At 46.8% G+C, this 10000-nt stretch overlaps 1 protein-coding gene across 11 annotated transcripts in view; it reads right to left on the bottom strand.

The window, feature by feature from the left end:
- Nucleotides 1–10000, bottom strand: part of vav2 (vav 2 guanine nucleotide exchange factor) — a 219603-nt gene that overhangs the window by 2969 nt on the left and 206634 nt on the right. For 4 of the 11 annotated variants that reach the window (XM_031577743.2, XM_031577744.2, XM_031577750.2 and 1 more), the window contains 13 exons: nucleotides 9130–9198; nucleotides 8588–8674; nucleotides 7170–7276; nucleotides 6773–6905; nucleotides 6174–6188; nucleotides 5262–5371; nucleotides 4375–4476; nucleotides 2184–2272; nucleotides 1748–1761; nucleotides 1262–1286; nucleotides 864–991; nucleotides 660–731; nucleotides 246–307 (listed from right to left, as the gene is read on the bottom strand). In XM_031577743.2, the coding sequence (XP_031433603.1) occupies nucleotides 246–307; nucleotides 660–731; nucleotides 864–991; nucleotides 1262–1286; nucleotides 1748–1761; nucleotides 2184–2272; nucleotides 4375–4476; nucleotides 5262–5371; nucleotides 6174–6188; nucleotides 6773–6905; nucleotides 7170–7276; nucleotides 8588–8674; nucleotides 9130–9198 (1013 nt within the window). The remainder of the gene's footprint in view (nucleotides 1–245; nucleotides 308–659; nucleotides 732–863; nucleotides 992–1261; nucleotides 1287–1747; nucleotides 1762–2183; nucleotides 2273–4374; nucleotides 4477–5261; nucleotides 5372–6173; nucleotides 6189–6772; nucleotides 6906–7169; nucleotides 7277–8587; nucleotides 8675–9129; nucleotides 9199–10000) is intronic. The other 7 variants (XM_031577748.2, XM_031577749.2, XM_031577752.2 and 4 more) reach the window with 3 other exon arrangements.

Below are 10000 nucleotides of genomic sequence, written 5' to 3'. Positions count from 1 at the left end.
TTCAGCCACCATCGACTGACCCGAAAGACTTTATTTACTGTACGCCACAGCTATAGAGAGAGCTCACAGGCATCTCATTAGCACTCAGAGTAATTACATGGTAATAATGCTCAATGACAAGTTCATATCGCTCATGCAGCTCCGTAAGAGCGTCAGTGATATATTTATGTCTCCTGCAGGGTGTGAGGAACTTCAGAGGGCTGATATATAAGTCATGCGCGTGAGGAGACGTGTATAGACTTTACCAGGGGTAGACGGTGTAATCCACATCTCTTGATGTCTGCCGACTGGGGAAGCCCTGGAAAGGCTGAAGAGAGAGAAACACAAACACTGAGCTTTGAGACCACACGTGTGTGCGTGCGTGTGTGTGTACGTGGACTAGACTAGACTCTCTACACACGTGTGTGTGTGTGTGTGTGTGTACGTGGACTAGACTAGACTCTCTACACACACGTTCGTGTGTGTGTGTACGTGGACTAGGCTAGACTCTCTAGACACAGGGCTACATTAGGTAGAGTGTTATGAATGAGGTCACTGTATAAATAAATGAACAATTGTATTAGTGGGAAATGAGTTCCCCCTCTCTGAGAGTCAAGTGGAGTTTGTTCAGCACCCAAACCGCAGCGACCTGCAGGAAACTGAGTCAGGAAATGAGATACCTTGGGATCTAGACAGGGCTTCACACTGGAGCTGGGAAAGTAACCAGTCTTCAGGCCTTGAATGAGCCGCCCCTATGACACACACACACAGACACACACACACACACACACAGACACACACACACACATTATTTTCATCATGTACTGTAAAGTTGTGTGTGTGTCTGTGTGTATCAGGTCAAATCAGTGTGTGAGGTGTATTACCTCCCACCAGGTGGTGTCCGGGTCTCCCTTCAGCAACTCAATGACATCACCGGTCTGGAAGGTGAGGGGGGGTTTCCCTGGGGGAGAGGGCGTACCGTGGTAGTTCCTGAGGGCCACCATTTTCGGGCCTGAACACACACACACACACACACACACACACACACACACACAATACAATCAGCTATGTAGAATGTGTGTGGGATAGAAATTATTCCACTAGATGGCAGTAGAGAACCACAAAGGAATCACTTGGTCATTTTACATTTGTATTTATGTGTGTGCGTGCATGTGTGTGTGCACATGTGCGTGTGTGTGTGTGTGTGTATATTCACAACTGAGCATGTATCTTTAATATGTTTAATGGGTGTATGTGTGAACAATCCCTCAGTCTTTCTTACCCAAAGAAGGCGGCAGCCCAGGCTCCTGGTCCAGACCATGCCCAAAAACACACAACAACAACATACCCAAAACATCCTTATTAGCACTCACACACAACATACCCAAAACATCCTTATTAGCACTCACAAGAGAGAAAGAAGGCACCATATTTCACTAACCATATCATTATGGTACCAGAACCATATTAATAGACTCAAAGCAATATAATTATGAGTTTCTGTAATGAGTTGGCTAAGGACTAAGGAGTTAGTCATAGAGTCAAGCCTCTCGCAACAATCACTCATTCATTAGCCACGAGTGGGCAGAGAGAGAGAGAGAGTGGGGGGGGTGGGTGGGGGGATTATAGAGAAAATTGAACTTTTAAACAGCAGGCCAATGAATCATCCTCCTTCACGCATTTGGCTTTCAATCGACTTTTAATCTGATTAATCTCACACACTCCGAGGTTCAGGGTTAATGAGTCATTTTTGGCAAATTAAACTCACCGAATCGTGTGGATCTGCAATGATTAGTGGCGAGCAGGCGAGAAAAAGAGACAGAGAAACAGAGAGAGACAGAGAGAGATAAAAGTGGGAGAAAAAAACCGCATTGGTCAGTTAAGTATCGTACCTCGTTTTAATGACACCATAGCTTTACGCTCTCAATCAAACTGAGGCCTGGGGCATGACATTGAATCATGGCTGGCAAATAAAAAAATGCTGTTTACATGAAAATTAAGTCATAACATCTAAAGCACCGAGTTTGTATAAGGTCGTATCAATATGCAGTTACAAAATCCATATGCCTAGTTTGCCTAGTATGCTTGGTTTGACCAGGTGTGTGTGTGTGTGTGTGTGGGGGGGGGGGGGGGGGGGGGGAGAGAGAGGTGGTTCTGTGAAGCTATTGAAATGGAAGTGTTTTCCCAGGCTGGATGGGACCTACTGATTTTGCAGATGGTGATGACCTCCAGGCACTCCTTGTGCGCTCCGGTCCCACAGTGCGAGCAGAAGTAGCCCTGGTAGAAGATGCCCCTGGTGGGGGAGAGAGAGAAGAGGGAGAGGGTCTTAGAGCCTGGAGCTCAGACTGGCTTGCCAATGTCAAGTTGCAACTCAGAGCAGAGCACGGGGAGATGAGTATGTGTGTGTTTGTGGTTCTGTGTGTGCAAGGGAGTGTGTACATTATGTGTGTTCATTTGTGCCACTTTAAATAAATGTGTGTGCGCGTGTGTTTTAGATGGAGAGGGCACATGCTCTTCATGTCTATGTGTGTTTGACTGTACATGTGTGTGTGTGTGTGTGTGTGTGAGACTTTGAGTGCGTGAGAAAATGCACAGTTGGGTCTGTGTGTATGTGTGTGTGTGGTTCTCCACTGTGCGTGTATATGTAAGAGAGTGCAAATGGACGTGTGTGTGTGTGTGTGTGTGTGTGTGTGTGGGGGGTCTCCACTGAGCGTTTATATGTAATAGAGTGCACATGTATGTGTGTGTGTGTGTGTGTGTGTGTGTGTGTGTGTGTGTGGGGGGGGGGGTCTCCACTGAGCGTGTTTATGTAAGAGAGTGCACTTGTATGTGTGTGTGTGTGTGTGTGTGTGTGTGTGTGTGTGTGTGTGTGTGTGCGCAGCTCTCTGTGCCCTTGTGTGTCCCAGCTGAGCTCCAGGCCAGGCTCTCCCCGTCATGTTGCCTTTGCCTCTGCCCTTGGGTCAGCGTATTGATCCCCACAGCTGGGCTTTCACTACCCCATTGACTGCTGCAAATTACTACAGGCTTTCAGCTCAACCGCTGGCACTCGTAGCCTATCTGTGCCACTGCGACCCGATTGCCACCCACATCTCAAAGTGGGGTTAAGCTGCACAAAGGTCAGAGCCAGTGTGTGTGGCTACTGTAGAGAGCCTCAGTAAAAATGTATGGAGAAATATATATATATATATGAGAAAAATAGCGAACTATAATGCCACTGAATGACTGAGTGGACACAATTATTGCCAAATGCATATAGACGTATACAAATATACATATGAGAGCAATTATAGAGATACAATATAGCCCTTCTTCTTGAAGTACACACAAAATGATGGCTAGGGTTACAGGCTCATCCTGATGAGGTTAAAGTAAGTGAATCAGAGAATGGTAAGCTATCATATGTAGATAGACCCAATCGCTCATGAACCTAACACATCCCCATAGGGAGTGTTTTTGGAGAAGTATAATCCACACAAAGTGTAAAAAAGAAAGAAACCTAGGGGTGGACTCAAGACTCATATATGTGCTAGCTTTGGCTATATGTGGCCAAACGGGGGCGGCTCATTCTCAACACTCACACTTACTGTACATGAACACAGCTCTCACACATTGGCATGGATTGGCCCCTTGGCAAACTTAGCACCGCGGGCGCCGTTCTCTCCAAATCAAGCCACATCTTTAGATTAAGCGGGTGAGCACCTCGGTTAGCATCACACGGGCTGTTTAGTGTTGACTGGGAGTTAGCGACTGGGTGAGTTAGCGACTGGGTGAGTTAGCGGCCGTGTGAGTTAGCGACTGAGTGCTGCAGCGACGAGCTGTGGTTTCATTAGTAAGCAGCTTCATTATTTCATTAGCTGACACAGGAGTGCTGCGCTGTGCTGTGTTTTTAGCAGTGAAGTAATGAAGTTGTGCTGTGGTGGTGTGGTGGTGTGGTGGTGGTGTGGTGCTGTGGTGGTGGTGGTCCCAGCGGTCCCCTCCGCAGGCCAGATGTAGGTCAGAGCTGGAGCGTTTATGTGGGTCGCCCAGGTTTGCGCTGTGCTGATGGGAGGTCAGCACAAACACACACACACAGCAGCTAGGGTCACAGGCTCATCTTTCCAGAACAGTGTGTGTGTGTGTGTGTTGGGGGGGGGGGGGCTTACAGTGCACACAGTATTTTTATAAAATGATGCTCATGAGACTAAGGACTAATTGCTTCTGTATATAACTCCATGTGTGCCTGTCTGCGCATGGATATTCCTATGTGAGTGTGAACATCTGTTTCTGTTCCTCTGTGTGAGAGTCAGAGAACATAAAGAGAGAGAGAGAGAGATAGAGGGAGAGAGAGAGAGAGAGAGAGAGAGAGAGAGAGAGAGAGAAATAGCCGGCGGAGCAGTCTCTCTCCACGTGTCTCACCTCAGCAGCATCTTGCAGGCTCGGCAGTTTGTGTTCTTCTCGAATGTGTGCATCTCGAAGTTGTGCTGGTTGGCCGTGGCTCGCTCCGGTTTGATGTTGGACCTGCGTGCATCATGCCGTACATCAACAACCCCCCACAGGTCAAACATCTCAATAGAATTGTGTTTCTCGTGCGCTGATTTGAAATGATATGAATGAAAGCTAAGCAGCTTAGCGTGGTGAGCGGTGCAGCTGTAATCGTTCCGACATGCTCCAGTGGGTCTGATAACCACCGCTCCTGAACCCATCATCTTTATCTGAGCTCATCTGAATCTGCGTCTTCATGTTTCACTTCTACACACATGAGGCAGCCAAGCTCTGCCCACTCACTTTGCCTCTTTTCTTCGCCTCCTAATCTATACAGTCTCCGCTGTGGGATGCTGCTGTGGTCTCTGCACCTGATCTACTTGCAGAAACCCTCTGCCTACACCTAACTATCCCCACACTTGCATTCATTCTACCCCGCTGATGATATATCTATATACTCTGTGCTTGCCTATTTACCCGTGAAGGAAATAATTGCCACCATCGTTTTCGGTTTCATTGCTCTTCTTAACCCCCCATTTCGATCTCTACCACTGTACCTGGCTGGCTGTTTCCTTTTTGCCCCTGACGCTTTGTAAAAACCCTTGGTGCTATAGAAATAAAATTGAAGTGAACTGTACTTAATTTTTGCTGTCTTCGGGTATGTGTGCAGGTGTATGTTTGTGCGTATCTCTCTCTCTCCCTCTCTCTTTCTCTCTCTCCCTCTCTATCTCTTTCCCTCCCTCTATCTCTTTCTCTTTCTCTTTCTCTCTCTCTCTCTGTCTGCACGTGTGTGTGTTTGTGTGACCAGGGCTGACACTCACATGGCCATCTCAAACTGTTCCATCCACTTCCTCTTGGTGTCCTCTGTCTTGGAGAAGAACTGGAAGCCCTGTTTCCCCTGCAGGTGTATGAGGTAGAAGCCGTACGACCACTGCAGACCAGGAGCAGTAGGGGAGGGGCAGAGAGAGAGAGAGAGAGAGAGAGAGAGAGAGAGAGAGAGAGCAGGGAGAGGACAGAAAAGAGGGAAAGAGAGAAAGGGGAGGAGGAAGGAGAGGAGTGCACAAGAGAGAAAGAGAGAAAAAGAGAGAGGGAGATAGAGAGAGAGAGAGAGAGAGAGAGAGAGAGAGAGCAGGGAGAGGACAGAAAAGAGGGAAAGAGAGAAAGGGGAGGAGGAAGGAGAGGAGTGCACAAGAGAGAAAGAGAAAAAGAGAGAGGGAGATAGAGAGAGAGAGAGAGAGAGAGAGAGAGAGAGCAGGGAGAGGACAGAAAAGAGGGAAAGAGAGAAAGGGGAGGAGGAAGGAGAGCAGTGCACAAGAGAGAAAGAGAGGACAGGAGAGGTATTGAGAGGCAGGGATGAGAGAAGAGAGTGTTAAAGAGGAAAAGTGGCAATAAATAAGCACAAATAGTGGAAAAGAGGTAAATTAGTGTGTGTGTGTGTGTGTGTGTGTGTGTGTATGTGTGTGTGTGAGGTAGAAAGAGAGAGCAAGGCAAGAAGAGTCACACAGAGCAGAATGTGAGATTAAACGACAACAACAATAAAAAAAAGAAATCCGATCCTGCATAAATATTTATGTGCAGGAAAACTTTTCAAACTTTGGGCCTCTCTGGACAGGAACATGAGATCTCTGCCACTTCAGCCCGCCATCACTATGCCCTCACTCAGCAAAAGAATTACGCAATCAAGACAAATCAACATGAATCGGAGCAAACCAAAAGCATCTGATTTAGCTTACCATTTTCCCACTCGACTGGAAGGCATGCAAAAAAGAGAGAGAGAGAGAGGAGAGGAGAGAGAGACATAGAGAGAGAGAGAGAGGAGAGAGACAGAGACAGAGACCACAGACAGATCATCAGACATGCGGCCTCCACATCCATGCAGATCTTTCAAAAGCATGTTAGTTTAACGACAACAATGCATCCGTATGGTTCGCATGACTCTCTTATGCCTGAGCGTTTGCCTGAGCATAGGAGAGTCAGATGCATTCCGTTATGATTGGCCCAGCTTTGAATAACACATCCACCCATGCGTTTATTTTCCACAACGGCACTGCGGGGGGGGGGGGGGGGGGGGGGGGGGGGGGGATTCCTAATGCGGTATTACTTATGACTACGCACAGGGGGGAGCACAGTGTGCCGAGTGTTTTTTTGCCTCCACCTCACCCTGAGATCAGGACAAATGCATTCAGAAGGCATTCATTGGAGATTCGAAAGAGACACAGCGAATCACTGGGGGTGGGGGGGTGGGTACCTGATGAGTCTCTGGGGTGGGGGTAGGGGGGGTGGGAGGGGTGCTGGAGAGGAAGGGTGAGAGTTCATCTCAGGCCACTCTCACCTTCTTCATGTCCCTGTTGTTCATGGGATCGTCAGACATCTTGTAGTACTGCAGCTCGATGATCTCCTTCAGCTCGTAGTTGTAGCCTTTGCGCTTGCAGACTATCACCACCTTGTCAAACAGGAAGATGTACCTAGGAGGACAAGGTACATGTTCAAGGTACAAGGTACAGTTCTCGCAAAACAAATGCTGCACAAACAACAGTAGGGAACTCCATTCAAGATGAGTCCTCCTCAACTCCAGCCCTCTCCAAGAGATACGTAAGAGGTTTCCATAATCCAACTCTGACAAGAACACTGTGCGTTATGATTTAGTGAAATGCACAGCTGTTGCATTCAAAACCAGGTGGTAAAGCTGTCGTGTGAATAAACTGCTGGCAGAGATGAGCGGAGCTCACCTGTCCTGTTTGGTGCGGTTGACGGCCGTCGACACCTTCAACTCTCCGTCAATCTTTGGCCGGCCGTACTCCTCCAGCTTCACATGCTGATGAGGGAAAAAACACACCTGTGTATTCACGTGTGTGTGTTACACAAATATTTCAGATGAAAAGTGTCAGTGGCAAGAGGTTAAAAGGTTCATAGCACATCAATGAGCTGGCTTAGTGCTATCTTTCTGACTTACTAATTCTCAGATGACAGTAATAAACAAATAAAATAGTCGACATACCCTATACATTTTTTTAAATGTATTTAGATGTCAAGGCAAATAAAACTCCTTTTCAACAAGAGGTTAACTCTACACAGAATATACAGCACTGTGGATCTGTGAAGTTTCTCACATGACAGAACTTAACCCCCCTCCCTCCCCCCCGCTTCCCCTGGTCTCAGTTAGGCGAGGAGAGGAGAGGAGAGGAGAGGAGAGGAGAGGAGAGGGGAGGAGAGAAGAGGAGAGGGGAGGAGAGGAGAGGACAGATGTATTATTTCTGGCACGGCTTCCTGTGGGATAAACGGAATGTTTGCCTTTTTGCTAAGTAATGTAATCTCGCCCGGAAGATGACTTAGTCATCCCAGGTAACATCAGGATTCATTTGGCAACGACAGGGGAGACGCTCAACACTCCCCCAGCCCTGAGGCGCTTTAAGATGCACAAACACAGAGACACACACGCAAGCACACACACACACACACGTGTGCTCACACGCACACAAACACACAGACACGCACTCACCCACGAACGCACAGACCCACAATCACACATTCACTCTCTCTTTCACACACACACACACACACATATACAGAAACTCTCATACACACTTACACACGACACATAAATAAACCATATTCTACTAAGCAAATTCCTGTCATGAACATTAATGTGCATTAGAGGAACTGAACAAGAATCTGTGCGTGTGTGTGTGTTCGTTTTTTTATGAACATGCTCTTAAAGCCTGTAGTCTGAGCACCATAATTCTGAGAAAATCAATCATTCAGTGTGTGTGCGTGTGTGTGTGTGTGAATGTGTGTGTGTGTGTGTGTTTGTGCATGTGTGTGTGTTCATTTTCATGAACATGCTCTTAAAGCATGTAGTCTGGGTGCCGTCATTCCGAGAAAAATCAATCATTTACTGAAGACAAGAAGCTGATGACCGGCAGTAAAACTAAGATTATGACAGGGCGGGAAGAATGTTCTAGCAGGCCCCGTGGAAGAAGCACCAGCCTCAGACAACGACCCCACTGACACCGCAATAACTCATCTCCCTCCGCCTCAGAGAGATGGGGCTTCTGGGATTGACCGGCCACCGTAAGGGTTGGCTCCAGGTGAGAGAGAGTTCAGAGAGGGTGAGTGCGCATGCAAGCAGGTGAGTGATGGGGCTTACCAAGTTCTCGATGGAGCTCTGGAACTCGCTGATCTTCTTCAGCGTCTCGTTGTCTCTCTTCACCTCGTTAATGTACATGGCCAGGTCCTGAGGAGAGATTGGGGGTGGGGGATGCTTTACAAGCCTGTCACAGCCAACTCATATAAAACACAGCCACACAGCCAACATTTCATGAAGGTGGATGAATGTTTTAGTGTTAGCTCCAGGCTCTACCTCCTACCTGCCTGTACAGGTGCCGTAAAGGAAGAATAAAAGTCCTGGTTTGATTTAATACTTCAAGTGTTCCAGGGGTTATTGGCTAGGAGCTGCTAGCAACTCCAGGTAATGACTCATTTTGTAGACTTTTGTAGACTCCTAACTTCAGTGATTAAGTGGGAGTGGGATAGAGTGGGATTGATTCCACACACACACACACACACACACACACACACACACACACACACACACACACACACATACACATACACACACACAAGCATGCATGCATACACACCAACCCCCCCCCCACACACACACACACACAAAAACAGACCAGCCTTTACCTGCATGGCCTCGAGCGCCTCCTTCAGCTGTTGTCTCTCTGGCCGGTCTGCCGAGTGACTCAGCAACTCCTGCAGAAAAGGCAGAAAATGCAGTTCAACAGTTCAGGAGAGCTACACGCCCCATACCCTTCAGATATTATACAACTACTCAAAGTCAAGGAGCTGCTTGGAATCAGCCAAGCCCCTCCCCAGGAAGCGAAAACAGAGATCCTGATTGAAGATAGAGATACAAATTCAAGTACTTTGATGATAGGCACACGGTCTTTCAACAACTCAAGCTTAATGAGAATCTGAGCAGATAGACTAAATACATCCAGCATATTGCTTATCCTTTAAACGTCACAAAAGTGCTTAAGCTGAAGACGGTACACAAATCCATCAAATATGAATCTGGTTTAGTCACTCAGCAGTATTCCCACGCCTGCTTCCCGCATCCATCTTTAATGCTTGTTACTAAATTTTAACATACCAAAATGAGGGTTTGTGTTTTGTTGTTTCTGGTTTATTTAACATAATTAATATTTAAAAAGGAAAAAAACAACAAAAAAACATAGACATTTCCTGTGAGCCACTTTGCTTTGACTTTGTCTGCTAAACATGGCACGAATTTGTTTCATTTTTAGCACTAATTAACATATCATCCAATTGCTCCAAGTTACAGTGGTAAATGTTAAAATGTTTAAATGCTTCCATGCATTTTTCAATGATTTCATGCCATGTCAGACAACCATGTCTAAAATACTTTTGCTAACTATCTACACAGCCAATCTGTACGTTTGAGATTTGAGCAGTCGAGATTGCCACTGAGATTCCAAATGGATTAAGAAGTGGCATTCTCTTTGTGAGGATCGTATTTTTGATGAGCGATCCT

Source organism: Clupea harengus, chromosome 12, assembly GCF_900700415.2.
Source record: "Clupea harengus chromosome 12, Ch_v2.0.2, whole genome shotgun sequence".
NCBI classification, from domain to species: Eukaryota; Metazoa; Chordata; class Actinopteri; order Clupeiformes; family Clupeidae; genus Clupea; species Clupea harengus.
Note: the sequence above shows the minus strand (reverse complement) of the source record. Positions and strands in the feature narration are given on the sequence as shown.